A 24,421-nucleotide genomic window follows, 5' to 3' on the forward strand; every position below is an offset into this window, starting at 1 on the left:
AAGTAGCTAATTAGTGTGTCTCAGTATAAAATATTTACTAGTCTAAGCGTGTCCAAGGCCACAAACTACGCTATGAACCTAAGAGTATAATATATTCTGCGATTTAAATTAGTGTGGAACCTACGTATCAGCTACAACGTCAATTCTTGTAATAAAATTGAAACTGATCTTCTATCTCTCATTTAATTTGGATTTTGTTTTATAAATACACCTAAATGGAAGTTTATTGTCTTTACAATTACTCCGCCATTTAAAGTTCATATCGTCGGTGAAGAGCGTTGCTTCAAGGGATGCGGCATAAAATTAGCAGGGTCTCAGTCTTGTCATTCCTAATTATCTCAATAAAACTTAACTCACACATCTTACCAAATACTACTTAATAATGCTGTTGCAGTTGACAAAAAAAATATATAGCCAACCACTCCACAATCTCTTCCCACCCTTTTTCTCCGTTGTTCAATAAAACAAATAGAGAAGAATAGTTCCAATATTGATGAGCTTTAAAGAAATTAATGCCTCTAAACCTGTTTAAACATCCAGTAAACATATAGATTAGTACATAGTGACTCTCATGATTTAATTATATTGATAATTAAAGAGAAGAACATATATATCATTAACCGGCAACTACTTCTCGTATCTAGTAGATTCGATTAAGAGTTATTGATGATTTTTAGTTATTACATAAACCACAATTCCATTATTAAGAAGAGACATTCGGGCTGTGGCTTAAGGCTTCACCTTCTCTTCCTTGAGCAGTTGTTGGAACCAATATGCAGACAACTTGGGGTACCTCTTTTGATCGTTAAGATCAACATGGACAATGCCATACCTCGTAGTGTATCCTCTACTCCATTCCCAATTATCAAGCAATGACCATGCGAAATAGCCTATCACTTTTGCTCCATTATCAATTGCATTTTTCACTGCATCCACATAGCCTTTATAATAATCCACCCTTGCTTTGTCATGCAATACGTAGGGAAATAGGATATCGCTCGCATCATTCGTCCCTGTAAATCATGTGTCAAAATTATATGTTCCGTGTGCATATTGAAGAGTACATTTCTTGATTGTGGTATAGGACCATAGGTTATACATAAACACATCAACTGATATTTCAATTGTCCATCTTATTGAAAACTTTATCTAAGATATAATTAGTGACTCCTTAAGAATAATCAACTAATCATATATAATTAGGAAAATTGTGTTACCTTGTACGCAATTAGAATTTGTCTATTAGTATTACTTTCTTTTGTTGCAAGCTATTTTTAGATTATATATAAATACAGTGTAAAATACAATTTAATCAATTCATTTCAATAATCTAACTGATGAATCATTGAAACGTACCATTTTCCACCACAATGATCGGATAGTGTCCATAGTTGTCTTTTAGGTGCATTAAAAGCTTGTACATACCCCAAGGTCTACCATTCTGCAAATTTTAATTCAGTCAAACAAAACTCATATAATGTCTGCACAAATATTAAAAAATAAATAAATAAAAAGTTTGTGATCGAAGAGATACATTATTCGAACCATTTGCCTCTTCAACTTTGTCATCTGCAAAATATATATATGTCAAGAAACTATAATAAATACTTGAATATAATACTGTTTCTATTTTATTTTCCGAAAAGGATGAGATGAGAGATCTTACCATGAACAATAACACGGCGGTCTTTTTCGTAGCCTGCATATAAACGAGGCGGCAATTCGATTGGATCTTCAGCATAACTAGTGGAGTAGTGGTTGATACCCACGTAATCTATTGAGCCCCGCACCATGTCTCTCTCTTTTTCCGTGAAACTTGGTAGTCTATCCCCAACGTTATGTATCATGCTTTTTGGGTACTCACCACATGAAATCGGATGCATAAACCTACATGAATGTCCCAGTATCAATCATTGTCATTTGTCAAAACCACTTTTATACAATGAAAATCGTTTATATTTCCATTCTAATTAATGACGCTGGCTAGAATTTTACCATCCAATTTCAAAGTCGATTGCTCTTTTAGCAGCTTCATGGTCATTTCTGGGGCTGCGAAAAGGTTCATACCACCTACAATCCAGGACAATTCCAATTTTTCCCTGTTGTTTTTTCTGAAAATGAATGTCCACATTTAGTCGATCACTTGAGACAATCAATAACATTAATTATAATGGCAAAAAATGAAAATAATCTTTCATCTTACTTGATACTTTAGACGATATATTTGGACGGCAGCTGCATGGGCTAAAATCATGTTGTGGGCAGCTTCATAAGGCTCAGTTAGAGAACACCCCTCCTCACACTCTCCAATTGGTTTGGAGCACCTTCCAGGAGCAATAATACCAGAGTAGTAACCAAAAATACTTGCAATTCTGGGTTCATTAAGAGTAAACCAGTTCTTTACTCTGTCTCCGAACAACTTGAAACAAAAGTCCGCATAATCAACAAAGTCTTTCCTGTAAAATTTCAAACATTAATTCTATCAACAATTTAAAATCTAACTTGAGTTATAGTTTCCTCGAAACTTTCTTCTATTGTGCATGCTTAAGTATTAAGTACTCACACTATTTCCTTTTTCTTGCATAACCATTCATTGTATCTCTTTTCAAGTACCTCAGGAAGGTCAAACTAATGAAGATTGACGTAGGGAGTAATACCTAAAAGCTCAGTTCGAGAAGCTTCAGATGTCGCTTTTGTCTCACGTTAATATGAAGATTTAACAATGCATATATAGGTTACATTTTTAATTGCAAGATCTTTGATTAATTGGAGTTTACCTTTCTCAAGCAAGTAGTCGATAAATCTATTGTAGTAATCTACTCCCTTCCAATTTACTTTCCCGGTTCCATCTATATTTAAACAATATGGATTGAAGAGGGCTAAGGAATATGATGATAAGTTGATATATGTGTCGTGCCAGCTGTTTATTAATATCAATATTAGAATAAATATAAATACCTGGGAAGATTCTAGACCATGATATTGAGAATCGGTAAGAGTCAAAATTCAAATCTTTCAGAAGATCAATATCTTCCTGTTAAAACAGAAGAAGAATTTACATAAATCATGTTTACGAAAAAAAAAATTATAAATATATAGTCTCACTTTATAATGATGATACTGGTCCACTGTATCATCTGCTGTAGTTTTATCCTTTATTTTCCCTGTCATAAAAAGAATTTAAAGCAATATAACTAAGCCAAAATTGATATATATATAATTAAATTATTAGCATAGGAGATTATGTTACAATGAACAGAATACTTGGATATTGTTGTTTGATTGTTTGAATCCCTTAATAAGAGTTATACGTGTTGATATAAGAGGATGAAAGTGCAAAGTCATTAAGTGTTTGGATGCTTTTGACAGTAGGCAAAGTGGTGTCGTTTTAAGTAACAGTTTCAGCTTACTTTACTCTTTACTCTGTATCAGTGTTTGTATATAATGTATAGTAGCTCTTCCTCATTTGTAACGAAAATTCAGATAATTGAATATCAAATATTGTTCTCTCAAATTCGTTTTTTCAATCTTTCCTTATATTTCTCATGGTATCAGAGCCAAGACTCGCGTCAATGGCTAAGGATTCCTCATCTTCTCACAGGCTTAACAGCAATCGAGAAATGTTGCAAGATTCTTCAAGTAGATCTACTTCAGCTCTCAATTCGAGTTTGTAAGTTATAAACCCTAAGCTGACAAGAAATAATTACTGATTTTGGAGCTCCCAAGTGTTATCTGCCGTTGGTTCTCATGAATTGGAAGATCATCTCTTAGGTAGAGCTCATTGCCCCTCGCCAGTTCTAATCGATGAATCTGAGGTTAGTGAACAACTTAATCTAGCTTATGTTTTGTGGAAAAGAGTTGATAAATGCTTAGTTAGTTGGCTGCTTGCATCAATATCGGAAAGCATGTTCTATGTTGTTTCAAAATGTAAATTAGCCACTGAAATTTGGTTAGCCTTAGAAAATGAGTTTGTAACAGATTCCAAGGCTCGAGCTCTTCATCTTAAAAATTTACTTCAAACAACTCAAAAAGGTAGTCTTAGTATTAGTGATTACATTAAAAAGATGAAAGAGATTTCTGAAAGTTTAGCAGCAAGTGGAATGGTTGTATCTGATGAGGACTTGCTTCAATACGTATTAGATGGGTTAGGACCTGAGTATGATGTTGCTGTTATGACCCTCACTTCCAGATTAGAGTCTAAAGTTGATAATGTTACACTTCAAGAGGCACAATTTTTACTTCAGAAATATGAGCTGAGATTAGAAAAATTTAACTCAGTTGATCTCTTTAATAGATCTGTTAATGTAGCCTTAGCTAATCATCCTAATGCATCTGACATTTCTGGAGCAAAAGAGCAGACTAGTTACAATAAAGCTACAAACGTTGAGCACATTGTACCATCCCTAATGTCTTTGGGAAATCCTCATAGTTCACAGACTTATATCCCTCCACCAGCTTTCACATCCTCTCAACCTCAAACTTGTATACCTTTTGTTGGTAATGGACTGAATCAAAACTGGACTAGACCTTTTGTTTATGGAAAAGGTAGAGGCCGTGGGAATGGAAGAAACAGACTCATTTGTCAGGTCTGTAATAAGGTTAGACACTCTGCTGTTCAATATTACCATCATTTTAATGCAGCTTACAGTGGTATTTCATAGCAGCAACACCCTGTTCATGTGTCTCAACAGCAGCACCCTAGGCTTACTCATCAAGGCTACCAAAATGTGTTACCTCCACATTTTCAGAGCTCAACTTATCCTCAGCATGCTCAGAATTCTCAACATGTTCAGAACAATGTTTTCTCTGCTGCTAATCAACTGCATAATGATCACTCACCATCAATCCCAAATAGTGGTTCAGCACATTTCAATCCTACTTCAGGTGTTAGCTGTTTTGGAGTACCTAGTCAGCAGAACTCTGTTTATAGTCAAGCCCATTTTGTTTCTACTGGACCAGGGACTGAAATTCATACTGATAATGGTGGAAATTGTGGATAATCTGGGAACCATTACTGTCAACCTTCTCATGTGTTTGATAGTGCTACAGGCTTCTCTTCCACTGATCCAGCATGGTATATGGACTCTGGAGCAACCGATCATGTGACCTCTGATCTTGGATAGCTACAAATCAGCAAGACTTATGCAGGTGATGCTCAACTTCAAGTAGGCAGTGGTGAGCATCTTTCTATCTCTCATACAGGTCATTCTATCTTACCTAGTTCATTGCATTCCAAATGTTTACATCTTAGGAATATACTTTGTGTGCCAAACATTACAAAAAACTTGCTTAGCATCTCTAGGTTTACCAAAGACAATAATGTTATTGTTGAGTTTGATGCAAATTGTTGTGTTGTTAAGGACAAATCCACACAAAGGCAATGTTATTGCAAGGGGGCCTTAAGGGAGGTCTAGACCAGCTGAATATTCCACCTGCCTTGTTTCCTTCTGCTGTTCCAACCTCCACAGCTTCATACATATCACCTACCTATAGTTCATCATCTAATAAAGCAGCTCCTTCTGTCCAATTCTCAGGAGATGCACTGTTTAGTTAGTCTCATAGGCCTAGTATTCAAAATAGGTCAACTGTATCTACTAATGATACTCTCCATTGTAATCAGTCTCAAATGCAAGCTACCAATAACTGTTCATCCACATCATGTAAAGAACTTTGCAATGTTTTTAATACTAATAAAATTGATCATTCTTGTGATTCACAAACTGCTTTAGTTTCTGATTTTAATCTTGATGTTGATATGTCTGCTTCTAACATGCACAATTCTGATTAACTTCAATCTACTTGTGTAACTACTTTGGATAAGCCTGAAGCACAATCTGTTAGTAATGCACCCTTATGTTCTAATTCTGCACTGTCTCATAATATTCAGAATAAACTAAGTTTGCCCGAAAATGTGCAATTACCTACCTTGCATGCATCCAATGTTTCCCATATCAATCTACATGAGAGTCAACCCAATCTTCACTGCCTTGCTGTTAATAAACAGGTTCCTTCTCATATGGTTTGGCATAGAAGATTAGGACATCCCAATCCTACTGTTTTTGGAAAAATCATGACCAGTTTTTCAGGATCTCACTCACAAGCTTCCCAATTCCACAAACCTGAAAATTTCTTTTGTGATGCATGTCAATTAGGTAAACTACATCAGAATCCCTTTCCTGCCTCCCAGCCACATGCTCTTAAACCACTTGCTTTAATTCATAGTGATGTTTGGGTTCCTGCCCCTGCTGTGTCTGTTGAAGGTTTCCGGTATTATGTTCAGTTTTTAGATGATTTCAATAGGTTTACATGGGTTTTTCCTTTAAAAACAAAAGCTGAAGTTAAGTCTGTGTTTATTAAATTTCATCACCTCGCGGAGAGGCAATTTAACACTAAACTAAAGTGTCTTCAATCTGATCAAGGAGGAGAGTATAAAACTCTTATTCCTTATCGAAATGACTTAGGCATTCAATTTAGACAATCATGTGCTTACACTCACCAACAAAATGGGCGTAGTGAACGAAAACATAGACATATTGTAGAAATCGGTTTAACATTACTTGCACATGCATATATGCCCCTGCATTATTGGTGGTTAGCATTTGAGACTGCTACATTCTTAATTAATAGACTGCCTACTGATGTCCTAAACGGTGATACTCCTTATTTCAAATTGTTCCACAAATAGCCTGTTTATGAAAGTCTTAAAGTATTTGGGTGTACTTGTTTTCCTTACCTTTATCACTTTAACAATCATAAGTTTAGTTTTCATTCTTCCAAGTGTGTTTTTATAGGATATAGTTTAGTTCATAAGGGGTACAAGTGTTTAAGAGAAGATGGAAAAAATTTTGTTACACCTAGTGTCACCTTTTATGAAACAGAATTTCCATTCCAAAATAAACAGTTTATTGATCCTTATGGCACTTCTTCCTTCAAACAAATTTCTCTTAATGAACAGGATAGTTACAACACCTCTTCCTCGTCTCAGTTACCTTGTTTCATCCTACCCGTCTCTTCTTCAGGTTCTCATGTTCCTCATGCAGTAACAAAGCCTACAAACAAAGCTGTCCTTAATGATTCAACAATTGCTACTCATATCACTTCATCTAATACAGTCAAAAATTCAAAAATACACTCTCCAAACCAACATATCAGCTCACCTATATTATCATTAACACCTGCAACCATGACTGTCACCTCACCATCTACAGATCCACTACATATAGCATCTTGTAGCAGCCCTTTAGACTCTCCTTTGTTACCATCAGTTTCTTCATTACCCGTAATTAGATCAGATTGTGTTCCACCTACCTGCCATCTTGAAGTTGATTTATCATCAGCACAAGTTACTACTGATCTCATGGCATCACAAACTGTTTCAAATTTGCACCCCATGATTACAAGATCCAAGTCTGGTGTTGCTATTCTCAAATCAATTAAAGCTCTTGAAAGTTCAGCCTTAAAAACAGTTGTGCAGAATAAATCTGATTCATATGATTCAGCTGGTCCAGTTTCAAATAAAGATGAAATTTTGTTGCACTCAGCTTTTCTTACCACTGGTCAGGATGTCATTGAACCTAAACCTAAATCTGCAGTTGAAGCACTTGGAAGTCCAGCTTGGAAAGCAGCCATGCAAGTTGAGTTCGATGCTCTTATCCAGAATAACACTTGGTCTCTTGTTCCACCTTCTTCTAATATGAATATTGTTAGGAACAAATGGGTTTTCCGGACTAAATTCAATGCAGATGGCAGTCTACAAAAATACAAAGCCAAGCTAGTGGCCAAAGGGTTTCAACAAACACCAGGATTAATGGATTACTTTGAAACATTCAGTCCAGTCGTCAAGCCATCCACCATTCGTATCATTCTTACGTTAGCAGTTACTGATGCTTGGGATATTTAGCAGATTGATGTGAACAATGCCTTTCTTAATGGCACACTAAATGAGACAGTTTACATGCGACAACCACCTGGTTTTGAATCATCTGATTACCCCTCTTTCATTTGCAAACTGAATAAAGCTCTATATGGATTGAAGCAATCTCCCAGGGCCTGGTTTGACAAGTTAAAAACTGCACTGCAGATTAAGGGATTTCAGAACTCCATTTCAGATTCTAGCTTGTTCATTTTCAAGGAAAATTCTGCTGTCACTTATGTTTTGGTATACGTTGATGATATTCTCATTACCGGATCCAATTCCACTTATATTAGTCAATTGATGACAGATCTAAATGATGAATTTGCATTGAAAACTTTGGGGTCTTTGTAGTATTTCTTGGGTTTGGAAGCAACTAGAACTTCAGCTGGTATTCATCTTAAACAGACTAAGTATGCAACTAATTTACTTGTGAAGACTAATATGCTTGAAGCTCATGCTTGCTCCACTCCAATGGCTGTTGGTACCAGGTTATCCTCACTTGACAGTCCAGCCTTTGAACATCCCAGTTTATACAAAAGCACTATTGGTGCTCTTCAGTATTTAACCCTTACTCATCTTGACATTAGCTTCCCTGTTAACAAACTCAGTCAACACTTGCAAGCCCTAACAAATCTGCAGTGGCAGGCCTACAAGAGGATCCTTAGATATATCAAAGGTACTCTTCAGTTTGGGTTACATTTTAAGCCCGCAGTATCATTAAATATTGAGTGTTATGCTACTACCGATTAGGGAAGTAGTCCTGATGATCGAAGGTCTACAAGTGGGTGTTGTGTCTTCTTAGGTCCAAATCTTATTCAATGGAGTTCTCGCAAGCAAAAAATGGTAGCATTGTCCTCAACTGAGGCTGAATACAGAGCACTTGCTCAAACTGCCACTGAGGTAGCTTGGTTACAGAATATGTTCTCTGAATTGGGTCTAAATTTTCCTATGACTCCAGTGGTATGGTGTGATAATGTGAGTGCTGGAGCGCTAGTTTTTAACCCAGTTTTCCATCCACAGACCAAACATATTGAACTGGATGCACACTACATTCGTGAACAGGTTTTAGCTAAGAAGCAGGTGGTACAATATGTGCCATCAAAACTTCAAATTGCTGATCTCCTAACAAAACCCCTCTCAGCTGCTCAATTTAGTGAGCTCAGACAAAAATTGACAGTTCTTGATGGTGCAAGTTTGAGTTCTGGTTACTGATTCTACAGTAATTTGATGGTGCAAGTTTGAGTTCTGGTTACTGATTTTGCAGCAACTGTTTTTTTTTTTTTTTTAAAGTTTGCAACTGTTAGTGCAGATTTCTAATCAGATTTGGTGAACCTGATTTTTTTTATATACTGAAACTGCTAGCTGATGAGTTTTTTTTTTTTTTTTTTTTTTTTTTTTTTTTTTTTTTTTGATTGCCAATGTTAATGAATGTTGATGAAGTGAAAGTTGATGGAGTTTTTTTTTTGGCTGGTGAAGTTCTGATGGTTGACAATGAATATTGGTGGAGTTACTCATAACTCACTTTGGCAGTAGAGAATCAGAGTTGTGCTGTTGTGTTGAGAATTTGACAGTACAGGATCAACATGTGTTGTGAATGCTGTGTTGAGAATTTGACAGTACAGGATCAGCATGTGTTGTGAATGTTGTGTTGAGAATTTGACAGTACAGGATCAGCATGTGTTGTGAATGCTGTGTTGAGAATTTTGCAGTAAAGAATCAGAGTTATGCTGCTGTGTTGAGAGTTTGGCAGTGCAGGATCAGAATGTGTTGTAAATTTTGCAGAATGTGTTGTAAATTTTGCAGTGAAGAATCAGAGTTGTATTGCTGTGTTGAGAGTTTGGCAGTGTAGGATCAGCATGTGTTATGAATTTTGCAGTAAAGAATCAGAGTTGTGCTGCTGTGTTGTGAATTTGGCAAGCTGATAGCTGATATTTTAGAATCAGAGTTGGTAGTGGAAAATCAGAATTAAGCTATTGAGTTGTTGTGAACTTGGCAAGCTGATATTTTAAGAGTCAGCGTTAAGCTACTGTGTTGTGAATTAGGGTTGTGTATTTTAATCAGAATTGAGTTGTTGAGTTTTTTTTTTTTTTTTTTTTTTTTAGCATTTGGGGGGGGGGGCATACCTAAAGTGATAATTTCCTTTTAATTAATATTTAAATATAAACTTTTTTTTTTTTTTTTGTTGATAACTGAAACTGGGAAGTGTTGACCCTAAACCAGGTTTGGTTTGAAGGGAGATGTTGATATAAGAGGATGAAAGTGCAAAGTCATTAAGTGTTTGGATGCTTTTGATAATAGGCAAAGTGGTGTCGTTTTAAGTAAAAGTCTCAGCTTACTTTACTCTTTACTCTGTATCAGTGTTTGTATATAATGTACAGTAGCTCTTCCTCATTTGTAACAAAAATTCAGATAATTGAATATCAAATATTGTTCTCTCAAATTCTTTTTTTTAATCTTTCCTTATATTTCTCAATACGAAAAGGTTGTAAGATTAAATGATTTCGCTCATATTAAGGTGGGAAAGATGCATCAATTTGTAAAGAAGGATTTTATGGGTACAGTTGATAAATGTAATATATTATACAAGAAGTTCTAACAAAGGAATCCCAGATGCTAGATCCGCGACCTTCCTCAAGAGCCATTCCTTCCACTTGATACGCAGAAGTTGAAGCTCCAAAAGCAAAAGTGTGGGGAAAGCATTGTCTACTTAGTCCGCCAATATCCAAATGGATATCCTGATCAGACTTTGAAACTCCATTGAGCTTTGGCGCATTGGCATAGCACTTGACACCAACTCTCTTTCTGAACCCATTTGATTATGTTAATTTTGACCATTTTATGTTATGTTCAGATTTAATTTAAATAATGATTTTGCAAATCTGAATTCTGGAAGGAGGTTAAAAGAATTTCTCATACCTAAAGGGTCTACAATATTGTTTGAAACCTTCGGGGTTGGCTACCCTTCCTAGTTAAACCAGGCCAAAAGAGCTATTTAATAAAATTCCTTAATAATTAATAGGCTTTGAAGCTCAAAAGAATCAACATATTGGCACTGGAGTATCTTCTACAATGTCTGACGAAGCCAACAGAACCGTAAGAACAGCCATAGATTATCATTGATTCATATTTGTTAAATTACAAATTTCTTTATTGATCTGAAACCATTTGTTTAAAAAGAAAAAAAAGGCATTTATGGAGATTAAAGGTCGCATGATTGAAACTACTGGCAAATTGAAGCAGGTCAGTCTCTTTTACTTTTTCTTCGCAATTAATTACTTTTATGGTTCTGATATGAGTTTTCCCTCGCTTCACGCATTTTAACTTGGCTTGTTTTGTTGATTTAGCTTAGTGTTACTCTTGGTATGCTTTGAAAGTGTTGGTAGAAAATAATTAAGTTTTAGTTTTAAGGAAGAAGATTTGAAGCCAAAGCAAGATTGTTTTTATTCTTTATTCTTTTTTTTTTTTTTTCAAGAAAATATTGGAGGAAGGCCTAGGGAGTAGGGGGAAGGAAAAATTATAATATTTCCTTCTCTTATGATTGTTTGGAAGGAAAATGGAGGGGATAGAGATGTAGAATGAATGGAATTTTTTAGCTATGCACTCTGCCAAACGTTTGGCAAAGAGGTGAATTGAAAACTGCTTCTGAAAGGAGAAGGATTTTTTCGTATCAATTCTTCCCATGTAAAAATATGACACTAGATCGATGTTGGTGTAATTGTTCGTTCATTAAGCGCTGAATTCTTTATTTTCAAAATAAGTTCCTCTGAATATGATTTCTTTTGTCATTAAAAAATTAGTGAAATATAATGATTTGATGTCAGGTTTTGACTTGTTTTTCTTTTATAATGTGAAAATTTAACTTTTTGATTATTTACTTGCACCTCATATGTTGAAGCTCTTTTCGTAGTTGCCCATGCAACCCTGTGAAGATCCTAATTCTTTTACTCTTTCAAGAATATCTTCTCTAGACATTTGTAATGTTGATGCCATTTCAGTTGGATTATATGTTTGCTGCCCTTGATTGTCTTGTTGTCTTTTGGTATTTAGGGTGGTGCTTTAGTAAACATTACATCACCTCTCTTTGTCTTCTAATTACTGTTTTACGTCACTGGATGTATTTCTATCAATTGAAGAATTCCATTTGAAGATAGTTTTAAGATAGTTTTGCCATGATGCATTTGATTTAGTGATAGAAAGATAGTTTTGACTCTTTAAACTGAAGTGAGTGATCTTGTTGCTTTCAGGTGCACAACCAAATGCGAAATAAAGAAGGGGAGAATAAGTGTGCTTACTTAACCTTGGAGGAGCTGCGCCAATTACCTGATGATACAAATACATACAAATCCATAGGTATCAATTTAGAGCCATTATCTTATTTTAGCATGTTTTACTCAGATCAATTCTTTAATCTAGGAAATTAACCAGTTTCTGTTTGGTGTTTTGGTAATAAGACTGCCTTATATGCTTCTGGATCTTAAATGAGTAGCTGTTGTTACTTTCATTTTTAGCATATTAATTTCTGTGAGACAGATTACATGGTTAACCCTCTTCTCCTTATCATTTTGCAGGGAGAACGTAAGTACTGGAAAACCTAGTGGCTCTCACTAAATTTCATTTTTAGACTTCCTGGAATGTGGATTATTAAATTTGAGTAACTATTTTGTTTGTCTCTCTCATTATTACTCTCACTGTCTAACACTCACATCTCATGGCCAGGTTTGTTCTGGAGCCCAAGTCAATTTTAATGAATGAACAAGAGCAGAAATTTAAGGATAGTGAAACTGCAATTGCAGCATTACAGGTATATGTCCTCTCAACTGCTTATTCTTGCTATAAATTTTCATTTATTGCTGTTAAGAGATACGAGACAGAGAAAAAGAATTGAGGAAAAAATTATTGAACTCAACTCAACTCAGTTTTTACAACTACTACAGCTCTTTTAAATAACTAATTACAACCAATTACAATATGACACTTGGACTTCAGCAGTAACAAAAACTACAACAGTAATAAAAACTAATATAACTAATATCACCCCTCAAGCTGGTAATGATTGATGAATATCAAACATACCAAGCTTGGACATGAGAATCCGATGTTGTTGCTTGCATAATCCCTTGGTCATCAAATCGGTGGGCTGTTCACTGGTGGAGATGTATGTAGGTTTAATTAATTTGCGATCAATCTTTTCTTGGATCAGATGACAGTCAATCTCAACATGTTTGGTTCGTTCATGGTATACTGGATCAACAGCAATATGTAGGGCAGCTTTATTGTCACAGTACAATAATGCTGGTAGTAGAAGTTTGATGCCCAAATCAAGGAGCAAACTTTGTATCCAAGTAATCTTGCAACAAGTGGATGCCATTGATCTATATTCAACCTCACAAGATGATCTGGAAATAGTAGATTGTTTATTTGTTTTCCAGGAAATTAAAGATTCACCAAACTTGATACAATAACATGTTAAGGACCTTCTAGACATTAGACAGGCAGCCCAATCAGTATCACAATAAGCCTCAATGGTGTAATTATTCTTTGCAGAAAAAAATAAGCCAGTACCAGGACTCTATTTGATGTATCTCAATACTCTGAAGCAGCTTCATAGTGAGATTTCTTAGGTGAATGCATGTACTGACGTAGATGTTGAACTGAGTAACAAATATTTGGTCGAGTCATACATAAGTAGATGAGTTTACCTACTAATCTCTGATGCTTATTCTCTAGGAGTGGATCATTTGTACAGGTGCCAACTAATTTATCCAATTCAACAGTCGTTAATTTGAGGTGTAGCTCATAAGGGGTGGCAACTGGTTTAGAACCTAGCAAACCAGTTTCAGAAAGAATTTCGAGTGCATATTTTCGTTGATTTATTACCAAACCAGCTCGTGAGCAACTGATTTCCATCCCAAGGAAGTATCTCAAGATGCCTAAATCCTTGATTCTAAATTTGGCATTGAGATATCGTTTGACTTCATCAATGGCTGCAAGATTGTTACCCGTTAGTAGTATGTCATCAACATACACTAATAAGATCACCAAACTACTCCCATGAGTCTTAGTGAATAACAAGTAGTCATTTTTGGACTGCAAGAAACCATACTCTAACAGTGCAGTGGTAAACTTGTGATGCCATTGTCTAGAAGCTTGTTTCAAACCATATAAGGATTTCAATAGTTTGCAGACCTTATTTGTGGTCTCAAGTTGATTATTCAGACCTGGAGGAACCTTCATATATATTTCCTCATTCAAATCTCCTTGAAGGAAGGTATTATATACATCCATTTGAAAGAGACCCCAATCATTTATGGCTGCAAGTGCTAAAATGGTCCTAACTGTAACCATTTTGGCTACAGGAGAAAAAGTCTCTGTGTAATCAATACCTTCTTGCTATGTATACCCCTTTGCAACTAATCAAGCCTAATATCTTTCAATGCTACCATCTGACTTAAGTTCCACTTTATAAACTCATTTACACCCAATGGCCTTATTTCCAGTAGGTGGAAGAGAAACTAATATATTGCCATGTTTCATTTGATTCTAATGCCTGAAGTTTTGTATCCCTAGCATTCCTCCAATTTTGGTCAGTTATGGCTTCTTTAAAGGTTTGTGGTTCAGATATGTGAGATATGGCAGAAAGTAGACTTTGATATCTAGGCGACAAATGTTTATATGAAATGAAATTAGAAATTGGGTATTGTGATTTATAAGGGATAGCATAATCTTTTTGCCAAACAGGTGGTTTAGATGGTCTTGTGGACCGTCAGACAGTGTTTGGAATAGGCTGTATAGGTGAAACTTCAATGATGCGACTACTACCTGAATCTGTTGCTGGAGAAACTATGGAATTGTCATTAATAGAAACTAGATGTGGAACTGCCATTGGATTGTCAAAAACTAAAAAATCTGATTCATCATGAAATTGTGTGGTAGAAGGGAATAATGGTGATGCATGAGATGTGATGTTATGGTCAGTATATGGAAAAATAGTCTCATGAGATGTGACATCCCTACTAACAAAAAACCTTTGAGATTGAATGTCAAATGCTTTGTAACCCTTTTGGAAGGTTGGATAGCCTAAAAAAATGCAAGGAACTGCTCTTGGACCAAACTTGTCTACTTGGGGCAGTATATTTGCATAACAAAGGCAACCAAAGACTCTAAGATGGGAAAGTGTGGGAGGTGTTTTAAACAACATTTCAAATGGTGACTTACCCTATAACAGTGAAGTAGGAATTCTATTTAGAATATAAGTGGCACTCAAAATACATTCCCCCCAAAAAGTGATTGGAACATGAGATTGGAATCGTAAAGCTCTAGCTATAGTCATGATGTGTCTATGCTTTCTACAGTTCCGTTTTGTTGAGGTGTGTAAGGACATGAACTCTCATGAATAATTCCGTTAGAATTTAAAAAATTTGTGAAGTCAGTACTAAAGAATTTAGTACCATTATCTGTCTTAATCTTTTTTATGTTGACATAAAACTGATTATTAACCATGGAAACAAAGTTTTTGAATATATGTAATGTATCCGACTTAACAGTCATAAGATATGTCCAAGTGGCACTAGAAAAGTCATCCACAAGAGTTAAAAAATATTTGAAACCATTATGAGTAGATTCCTTGTAAGGACCCCATATATCAATATGTACCAGATCAAAAATTGTATAAGTGATAGAGAGACTGGTAGGAAAAGGTTTTCTGCATTGTTTAGCTAATGGGCAAACCTTACAATGAGGGAGTGATTCCTTTACAAACGAATTATGTAAGGAAGAAATCAACTTTATTCTCGAAATAGATGCATGACCTAGCCTATTATGCGTATGGCATGGGAAAGAGCACTACAAGCAATCATGGTTTTATTCAAATGAGAAAACAAATGTGAATTCGGTTTCTGAATCAGATAATACAATCCATTATGCTCTTTACCAATCGCTATCATTGATCCATTCCATAGGTCCTGAAACAAACAGAATTTTGGAAAAAAAGAAACATGTACATTGTTATCTTTGCAAAACTTTGACACAAATAATAGATTGTATCTAAACTATGGTATGAATAAGACTTTATGTAGTTTAAGTTGTGGAGAGAGGCAAACATCACTAGTATGGGTTATTGGGACAGATATACCATTTGGTAACTTAACAGTAAGATTGATGAAGGAATTATAAGGGTGCACATTATCCAGGCAATGAAAATCAGATGACATATGATGATTAGCTCCTGTATCTAATATCCATGCATTATTTAAAAAAGAAACCATAAAAGAATGAGGAGTACCTGCGACATTGGTAGCAATGTCAAGAGCACCTTGAACAACATTAGCAATAAGTGAAGGTCCATCCTTGCCCAATAGCTTAAGAATTTCTTGTTATTGGGCTGGAGAAAAAAATCGATGTAGTCACTGGTACATTCTTTGTTGAACTTGAAGATAACTCCTCAGCTGTGTGTTTAGTATTATTGGCCGTAGGTGTTTTATGGTTGAAATGCTTCTTGTTTCTGCATCTTTGGCAGTTCTCGGGATAGCCATGAAGTTTCCAACAAAAATCAATGGTATGATTTGTTAGATGACAAAATTCACATTCCATCGCCTTCTTTTTAGATTGCTGACTGTTACTTCTTGGATTCCCTTGATTCTTGGAAATATTGTGTGTATAAAAAACAGCAGTATCTGATAGAGAGGTGGTGGAATTAGTGATACCCCTATATTTCTCTTCTTAACTAAGCATGCCATAAGCAACATTCACGACTGGTAAAGGATTCATTAGAAGAATTTGACTCCTAACAGCCGCATAACCCTCACTTAGACCCATCAGAAATTGTATTACTTTCTGAGTTTGTTCATACTCTTTATAAACTTTGGATGAAGGACAAGAACATGTGATAGATGGGACTATAGAAGAATACTCATCCCAGAGGAGCTTCAATTGCGTATAATAAACTGAAATTGATGACGAACCTTGTTGTATTGTAGCAATGTCTTTCATGATTGAATATATGTGAGAACCATTGATCTTGTCAAATGTCTCTTGCAAATCTTGCCAAACAGTGCAGCGTTGGTTCCATAGATGACTCGACCCACAAGATTTTTAGAAATGCAATTCATTATCGAAGACATGACAATGACGTTACAACGATCCCACTACTGCACCTAAATCAGATCAAGAGGGTGCAGGAGTGTTCCATTGATAAACCTTAACTTGTTCTTCACAAGGAGGGCAATTTTCATTGCTCGACTCCAAATACTGTAATTGTCACTTCCTGTTAAAATTTGGCTAATGATTTGACTCCCCAGCGTGTCGGAAGGGTGCATGTATAACAGATTGTTGTAATCGGCGGCCATGGACACAACTTGAAGATTCTCCGAGGTGTTTGACGACATTGTTGAAAATAAATGATCTTCAAGAAAGATTGTAAAGAATTTGAGTAAACTGAACGATCTTAAATGAAATTGGAACTAATTTAGTCTCGACTTTGGAAGAAAAAAAACTTGCAGAATTTGGATTGAATTGAACCCAAGATCAAGGTTTGATTTCATGTTAAGAGATACGAGACAGAGAAAAAGAATTGAGGAAAAAATTATTCAGTCAACTCAACTCAGTTTTTACAACTACTACAACTCTTTTAAATAACTAATTACAACCAATTACAATATGACACTTGGACTTCAGCAGTAATAAAAACTAATATAACTAATAATTGCATTATGAAAATTAGGCATCCTAGCAAATGCTTTTCCCACCAGTACTTTTAACTGGTCATTTTAACCATATCAATCTTTAGTTTTCTACTTTAGCTGCTTCTCACAATTTTCTACTTTTTATATTCTTATTACTAATATTTAACGTATCTAGCTTCATTGTTAATTGATTTTAGTGTATGATGTAGTATGGGATCACCTTTTTAACCTAAGCATCGGATGAGTTAATATGTTAATGTTCTTAACATTTTTATGGAAAACCAGGATGGCTGAATTATTTTTGGTAGACTTTAGGATTATCTTTGGTTAAATTGTTATAACAAATTTGGACTTTGGACAAATCCATATTTTTCTATGTGTGTAAGCAATAAGCTCTTTTATATCGCTTTATCACTAAGGGAAAAGAATGATAATATATGCTACCACAACTAACTAAACTTGAAATCTCAGTCTAAGAACCTCAAATTGTTCATGGATGGAAATGTGAAACTGCATATATATTGGCAGGTGGTATTCATCTTTCGATTGAGGCTATGTAAAAAAAAAGGTTTCTTCTATGAAAAAGTTCATTTTGCAATTTCTAAAATGTTGAACTTGCTATTGGCATGTGTGCGGTTTAGAGTGAAAACAGAGAAAAACGATGAAGAAGAAAAGAGTATTTTGGAATTTTTTTTTCTGTTGTGTATTTCACTTAACGAGTACAAGCTACAGTAATGCTTTTATAAGCTACAGTATTGAGCTGAACAGTAACCGATATCTAATGGCAGTAACTACTTCTTAACAAACTTAACACTTAAACAGACTCCTAACAAACTCCTTTACTAACATCTTCCCTCAAACTAAACTGGGAAAGATTGTTACATTTGTACTTGCTGACTAGGGGTGTTCAGTTCCGGGTACCCTGTATTTTTTGAAGGAACTGGAACTGGAATCGGAACCAACGGTTCCTTGAAATTTGGAACCAAAACCGGAACCGATGGTTTCGGTTCCTAGGTACCCAGAACTGAAACCTGTAACAACGGTTCCGGTTCTGGGTACCCTATAAAATTACAATGATCCCCCAAAACTTTTTAAATGACAAAAAAACCCTTAAAAACTTACAAATACTGCCCCCTCCCCCACCTGGTACTTGTTAACAAAAATAAAATAACAAATTATAAATTCAAAATTACAAACTCCATTACTTTGTAAAGGTAGATTCTCAAAAGTCAAACCAACTTACTTTAAATGTTATGAAATATAAATATAAATGTATTCACATTACTTTTTCTAAAAAGTTTTTATTAACCCCCATAATCTTTAATTTTATTTTATATTAGTCTTGGTTCCCGGTTCTAGTTCCTATAGTTAGGAATCGAAACTGAAACCGCACAGTAATAGTTCCAAAAATTTGGAACCGGAACGTACCCCGTTGACAGCTGGTTCTGGGTAAGAATCGGAACCAAACCCTGGGTACCCGCCGGTTCTGGTTCCAATCAGTTCTTTTGAACACCCCTATTGCTGACATCTTCCCTCAAAATGAACTGGGAATTGTTGTACTTTTACTATCATCTTCCCACAAACTGAGCAGTGTTAACATTGTGCATTTTCACTTTTTAACATCTTTTATCAAACTGAGCAGGAGTTCTTGTAAGCTTAATTTCATCACAGGTAACTGATTGTCAACAACATTAAACTGAACATTACACCAATAGTAATTGACAGCAAGTGAAACTTACTGCATTTGCAATCATGAATAGCAAACTGATTACCATCAACTGAACATTACAACAGCAGCAACTGATCTCAAGTGAACTAACATCAAATAACACTACACCAGAAGCAACTGATCTCAAGTGAAACTTACTGCATTTGTAAACATGAACAGCAAACTGATTACCATCAACTGAACACTACAGTAATAACAACTGATCTCAAGCGAATTGACATCAAATAACCACTACACCAGCAGCAACTGATCTCAAGTGAAATTGACTGTATTTGCAAACATGAACAGCAATCTGATTACTATCAACTGAACACTACACCAGTAACTAATGTCAAGTGAAATTGACTACATTTTCAAACATGAACAGCAAACTGATTACCATCAACTAACCACTACACCAGTAGTAACTGATCTCAAGAGTAACTGATTATCAACAACCTGATCAAACTGTCATCAGGCAATTAAGCATCCCTTTTAACAGAAAATTGACTGCCATCAAACTGAACACTTACATCGAAGGCATATGAAAGTGACCTGATCACACCAGTACCTTTAGTAAGCCGCAACTACAAATTTGAACATTGTAGTATGCATCCAGTACTGAATATGAATATGATTATCACTTCTATTTATCTTTAGTTGATTCAGGAAGAGATTCAACTGTACCGACAGCAGTTGTAACTTGTAGTTTGTTTCTAAGAAGTTCAAACCTTGAAGTAGACATGGATTTAGTGAATATATCAGCTGTTTGATATTCAGTAGGTACATATTGAACTTTCACATGATTGGAAGCAACTTGTTCTCTTATATAGTGTGCATCAAGTTCAATATGCTTGGTTTTAGCATGAAAAACTAGATTAGATGCAAGAGAGCCAACACTCTGATTATCACACCAAATAATTGGGATTTCAGGAAGATTCAAGCCAATTTCAGAGAATAGACTTCTGAACCAAGCTACTTTTGTAGCTCCTTGGGCAAGGGCTCTATATTCTACCTTTGTAGAGGATAGAGACACTACTTTTTGCTTACGAGAGCTTCATTGCAGCAAATTTGAGCCAAGAAAAAAGCAGTAGCCACTAGTGGATCTTCTGTCCTAAATACTCTCTACCTAGTCAGCATTGGTGTAGCATTCTAGGTGAAATCTATGAATTTTACTGAACTGAGTTCCAAAATTTGTTATCCCTTTAAGGTATCTATAAAGTCTTTTACAAGCTTGCCAATGTAGTTGAGTAGGAGCCTTAAGGAATTGACTCGATTTATTGACTGAGTAGGCTATATTGGGTCTTGACAAAGTTAGATATTGTACGGCTCCAATGGTACTTTTATAAAGTGTTGGATTATCAAATAACTCAATGTTCTCAAAGGTTAATTTGTTGCCTGTAGCCATCGGTGTAGAACATGCCTTGGAGTCCATCATTCCAGTTTTTACTAGAAGATCTTTGGCATATTTTTCCTGACTCATATGAATGTCTGAGTCATTTCTAAGAACTTCAAAGCCTAGAAAATATTTCAGGGACCCCAAAGTCTTCAAGGCAAATTCAATGTTCAGTTTGTGCATAATTCCACTCACAAATATAGCATCACTACCAGTTAAGAGAATGTCATCTACATAGACAACAACATAAGCAACCTGATCATTTTTTTTGTAAATAAACAGACTAGAGTCAGCCACAGAAGTTACAAAGCTCTACTTGAGAAAAGCAGTTCTGAGCTTATAAAACCAGGCTCTCGAGGCCTATTTTAGGCCATATAGTGTCTTGACTAGTTTACAAACATGGAGAGGATTTTTGGAGTCCACAAAGCCTTGAGGTTGAGACATGCAAACTGTTTCACTCAGCTCACCACTTAAGAAGACATTATTTACATCTACTTGTTGAATATCCCATCCATAGGTGATAGCCAAGCTTAACACAACTCTGATTGTAGATTACTTAATTACTGGACTAAATGTCTCTAGGTAATCAATTCCAGGAGTTTGTTGGAACCCCTTAGCCACTTACCTGGCTTTGAACCTTTGAATTGAACCATCAGTATTATGCTTAATCCTAAATACCCATTTGCACCCAACTATATTCATGTGAGGCTCGGTTGGAACTAGTTCCCAAGTATTATTCGTGAGCAAGGCAGTAAATTCACTGTGCATGGCTTATTTCCAGGCCAGATGAGAGAGAGCTTTAGAAACACTTAATGGTTTAGTTGTGTCAAGGTGAGATGTGACTAGCATTGTTTTTATAAAGTGTGGTTTTGGATCTAGTAAGCATGGGGTGAGTATTTAGAGGTTGTAGAGCAGCAGGTAAGTTAGTTGTAGGCTGAGTATTTTCGGGATGGTTGGTAGAGGGAATATGAGATGAAATTTGGTTGTCAAAAGGTAGTTCAACAGCTAGTTGAATGCTATCAGGAAAGGGATTTGAAGTAGTGTGATTGGAAGACTGTTTTGCAAAGGGTAGTTCAATAGCTAATTGAATGTTGTTAGGATGGGGATTGGAAAGCTGTTTTTCAAATGGTAGTTCAACAGCTAATTGAATGCTATTAGGATGGGGATTCGTAGTAGTGTAAGTGAAAGGCTGTTTTTCAAATGGTAGTTCAACAGTGAGTTGAACAGGTTTAGAAGAGTGATTTGGGGATCTAGGCAGTGTTCTGGAACTTGAGGGAATGTGAGGTGACATATTCATAGTTGTATCTTGCTAATGATGTGATATAATAGGACAATTGAGTAAATGTTCTTGTGACTCAGTAGGTGTAGTAAATAAATGTTCATGTGATTTAGCATGTGTAGGTGAAGCAGAGGAAACTGTAGGCAATTGAAAAAAGGAAATAGGGGATTGATTAGCTGATAAATCAGAATTATAAAATGATGATGCAGAAGTAGATATGTTACTGTGAGGAGATGAAGAACATGTAGCAAAAGGAAAACTAGACTCATCGAATTTAACACTAAGACAAATATAAAGTTTGCCATTAGAATCTAAACATTTGTATCCTTTGTGATTGAAGCTGTAGCTAACAAATGTGCACTTTGTTGTGTGAAAATCAAACTTGTGAGCACTATATGGTCTAGTAAACGGATAGGTTGCACACCCAAATACTCTAATAATGGAATAGTTGGGTTTTTGTTTAAATAAAAATTCAAAAGGAAAGCAGTTTGATAGAATAGAAGTGGGCAATCTATTGGTGAGAAAAGTGGCAGTTTGAAAGGCAAACCACCAGTATTTCAAGGGCATACAGGCTTGGACTAATAATGTAAGACCTTGTTTCACTATTTGTCGTTGTTTTCTCTCTACTCTTCCATTTTGTTGGTGAGCGTAGGGACATGGATGTCTAAAATGAATCTCATGGTCAAGAAAATATGAAGTTAGACTGCTATACTCACAACCCCAATCAGTTTGAACAGATTACATGACTGTATTGAACTGTCTCTCGGCTAACTTATGGAACTGTTTAAAAATGGCTTGAGTTTCAGATTTAAACTTTAAAGGAAGGATCCAAGTAAACCTACTATAGTCATCTAAGAATTGAATGTAGTAGCTAAAGCCTTTAGGAGATGGGACAGGTGATGATCGCCATAGGTCAGAATAGACCAATTCCATGACGATTAGATTATTTATTGATTTTGAAGTGAAGACTGAAATTAGGCTACTGTGAAGTTTAATGAAACGCAACGTTTGGTATTTGGCTGAAATGAATTCTGACAGTTGATCTCTTCCAAATCTGATGGTTGAGAATCTCTATTGAGTCAACATATAAAAGAAAAAGTTGCCCAGTCAACTGCAGAAAAATCGAGCTGTTATTTTACTTCTGAAAAACCTTTACTCTTTTGCAATTTTTCTCTCTGTTTTGAGTTGTTCAGTTTGGTTGTAGAAACTCTTGTAATGTGGGTTAATTAGGTGATTTGGTAATCAATCAGGAGGGCTGATTTGCTTTTGTTCTTGGGGATTCGAGGTGAGTGTTTCCAGGAGTAGTTGCGGTGAGGGTTTCTTGTACAGTGAGAGAGATAGGCTTGTAATTGTTCTTGGTTGGATCTTTTCTAATAAGTAGTGCAGTGAGTTCTCCCATTTCCGGAGCTCAACGTGGACGTAGCTTATCCAATTTGGATAAGTGAACCACGGTAAAATTCTGTGTTGTGTGTTGGTTCTTTGTTGTCTTTGTGATTTGTGTTTTGTGTGAGTTTATTCTTTTAGTTCTTACAATTACCATGACGATCAGCCAGAATTAAAGTTGTAAATGCTATCGATTGACCTAGTCTCTATCAAGGCTTTTTTATGTTTGTTACACTTTCACATGCTCATGTGATTTAATCTAGTATATTCTCTTAGAATCATACTTTTGGACTATGGTAACGAGTGAAATGACTTTATTGGAAATGGGAAGTTTGTTGCAGAAAATGTCTCACCTTCATAACTCCTTGCTTTGTCAAGGGAAGGGAACTCATTATTTCTAAGGAAGATGAAATTGAAAATTGTTGTCACTTACAATTGTTTGGAATTTAATAAGAAAGAAAAGGAAGAAAAACAATTATATTTCTGTTCCTATTCATTCCACATATTGAAGGGTCAAGTTTTCCGAGCTTTGAGGGATTGTATATCTTTTCCTCATTATTTTTCTGCCGATCAAGTAGGGGATATGGATTCCTTTCTATTCTTTTTCTTTTGACTGTAAAAAGGTAAGGATTGGAATAAGATGATATCTTTTCATCAAGCATACCTCAAATGAATACCTAGAGAAGCAGAAGGCAGAGGTGGAAAACAACTTGACAGAGCTCTTACCACAAGATCCAGGTCTCGCACAACAGATTATGTCCGTGACTGTAATGTAGGGTATGTAGCTCTTATGGTAATGAAAATTTCCGCAATTATTGTCTTTGATTTTCCATTATGAACAAAAACTAGAATGTGACACAATTTGATTATACTATGGCTTTGTTAGTTTTTTTATATTGTCTTTGACAAATTCTCAAGTGTTTCATTTTTTGCTGACCTATGAAGTTAGCAACTCTCCTAGATTCTTTTCCTTAATTCCAAATCTCATGACCTCTTGGAATCTGTTCATCAGAGACTCTAGCTTTTTGCGCCCAAATAGGTAGAGCACCCGATATTTTGT

The 24,421-nt window shown here is 35.6% G+C and overlaps 2 protein-coding genes across 2 annotated transcripts; one reads left to right on the plus strand and one right to left on the minus strand.

The window, feature by feature from the left end:
- Positions 1-571: 571 nt before the first annotated feature.
- Positions 572-10,750, minus strand: LOC116105926 (beta-glucosidase 44-like). Its single transcript, XM_031392291.1, is given in 12 exon segments — positions 572-1,013; positions 1,357-1,441; positions 1,535-1,569; positions 1,667-1,887; positions 1,996-2,111; positions 2,204-2,456; positions 2,564-2,657; positions 2,778-2,849; positions 2,959-3,034; positions 3,106-3,164; positions 10,500-10,677; positions 10,724-10,750. Coding segments are annotated over 12 exon segments (1,500 nt in total). The 3' UTR covers positions 572-729.
- A 220-nt stretch (positions 10,751-10,970) lies between these two features.
- Positions 10,971-24,137, plus strand: LOC116105960 (prefoldin subunit 1-like). Its single transcript, XM_031392323.1, has 6 exons — positions 10,971-11,008; positions 11,102-11,155; positions 12,160-12,265; positions 12,484-12,490; positions 12,632-12,716; positions 24,021-24,137. Exons 1-6 carry the CDS (start codon positions 10,985-10,987, stop codon positions 24,135-24,137), a joined length of 393 nt encoding a protein of 130 aa, XP_031248183.1. The 5' UTR covers positions 10,971-10,984.
- Positions 24,138-24,421: the final 284 nt, after the last annotated feature.

The sequence above is a fragment of the Pistacia vera genome, unplaced genomic scaffold (assembly GCF_008641045.1).
Source record: "Pistacia vera cultivar Batoury unplaced genomic scaffold, PisVer_v2 Contig507, whole genome shotgun sequence".
Classification (NCBI taxonomy): domain Eukaryota; kingdom Viridiplantae; phylum Streptophyta; class Magnoliopsida; order Sapindales; family Anacardiaceae; genus Pistacia; species Pistacia vera.